General features: G+C 39.4%; 1 protein-coding gene across 2 annotated transcripts in view; it reads left to right on the forward strand.

Moving 5' to 3' along the window:
- FAM13A (family with sequence similarity 13, member A) overlaps window positions 1-1,129 on the forward strand; it is a 438,275-nt gene that overhangs the window by 309,761 nt on the left and 127,385 nt on the right. For both annotated transcript variants that reach the window (XM_012724150.1, XM_012724149.1), the window contains exon 6: window positions 1,007-1,090. In XM_012724150.1, coding sequence (XP_012579604.1) covers window positions 1,007-1,090 — 84 coding nt within the window. The remainder of the gene's footprint in view (window positions 1-1,006; window positions 1,091-1,129) is intronic.

The raw sequence follows: 1,129 nt of genomic DNA on the forward strand, positions 1-1,129 counted from the left end.
ATAATCAGATATTTTCCTTCATGAGGATATTTGTTTGAAAGTACTATTATTCAATAATGGTTTGCTAAGCTACTGAAGGAATTTAAGAGAAATTATTTGTAGAATCAGAACCCTTTGTAAAATAGTGTGAGTAAAGTTAGTAAATCTGGCTGGTCATTATTAATATTTTAGAGAGTTAAAGACTCAGTTTTCCCACAGGGGAAAACTGTCTGTGGATGTGTTCATGACACAATGTAAGTAAGATTTTTTTAAAAAATTATTTATGCATACAGAACGAGGGTACAGGCCAGAGGTACAGGGGCAGTGAGAGGATTCACTGGAGACAGAGTGGGCTACAGAATAGGCAGATCTTCTGAAGTGCATTGCTGAGGGGAGCAGCAGCAGGTCAGGATAGGTCTGCTGTGCCATGTGGGTCACCTGTGGGGGGGGGGGATCGAACTCATGCTGAAGTGATTTTAGCTCCTTAGTGCTGTGCATTAACCCGTTGCGCCACCAGGGAGAGCCCGAAAATAAGATTTTTTTTTTTAATTTTATAATAGTTTATTTTTACATATTTTTGTGCATTTTTCCATCTCAGGTGCAGTCCCCCTGGGTTTCCCATCACCAAATCACCCACGTGCCATCACCATAGTCCAGTGCATTTCCCTCTCTTCCCCCCTCCCCGTTTTGAACCCATTCCCTACTTCACCCTCACAAAATGTCTCTGGTATATAGCTGTTCATCATTATCATTATCCAAAAAGAAGACTTTTAATGGTCATCTTTGACTGTCCATGTTCTATATACCTTATACCCACTCCATCACCATCTTCTTTTACTTCATTGTTGCTTGTGACTAATAAAAAAGAACCATGTCCACTCCTCACTACAGGCTCACAAACTTCTAATGTGAACAACTCAATTCAGAAATACCCCTTTCCCTTAAAAATTGCTTTTTGGTACATTGTGATTTCTGATCACGATGATATTCTTTTGTTTTTACTGATTCTTTTGTACTTCTTTTATAGGAGGCCAGTCGTATAAACTCCATGCCTATTGTCCTAACAAAAGAGTCAGAAAAAAACACACAAAAACCATCTCCTAAAACCAAGGTAAGTCAGGTGTGCTCTTTGGGCCACCGCATGAATATT

Source organism: Condylura cristata, unplaced genomic scaffold, assembly GCF_000260355.1.
Source record: "Condylura cristata isolate star-nosed mole 26May11 unplaced genomic scaffold, ConCri1.0 scaffold00012, whole genome shotgun sequence".
NCBI lineage: Eukaryota > Metazoa > Chordata > Mammalia > Eulipotyphla > Talpidae > Condylura > Condylura cristata.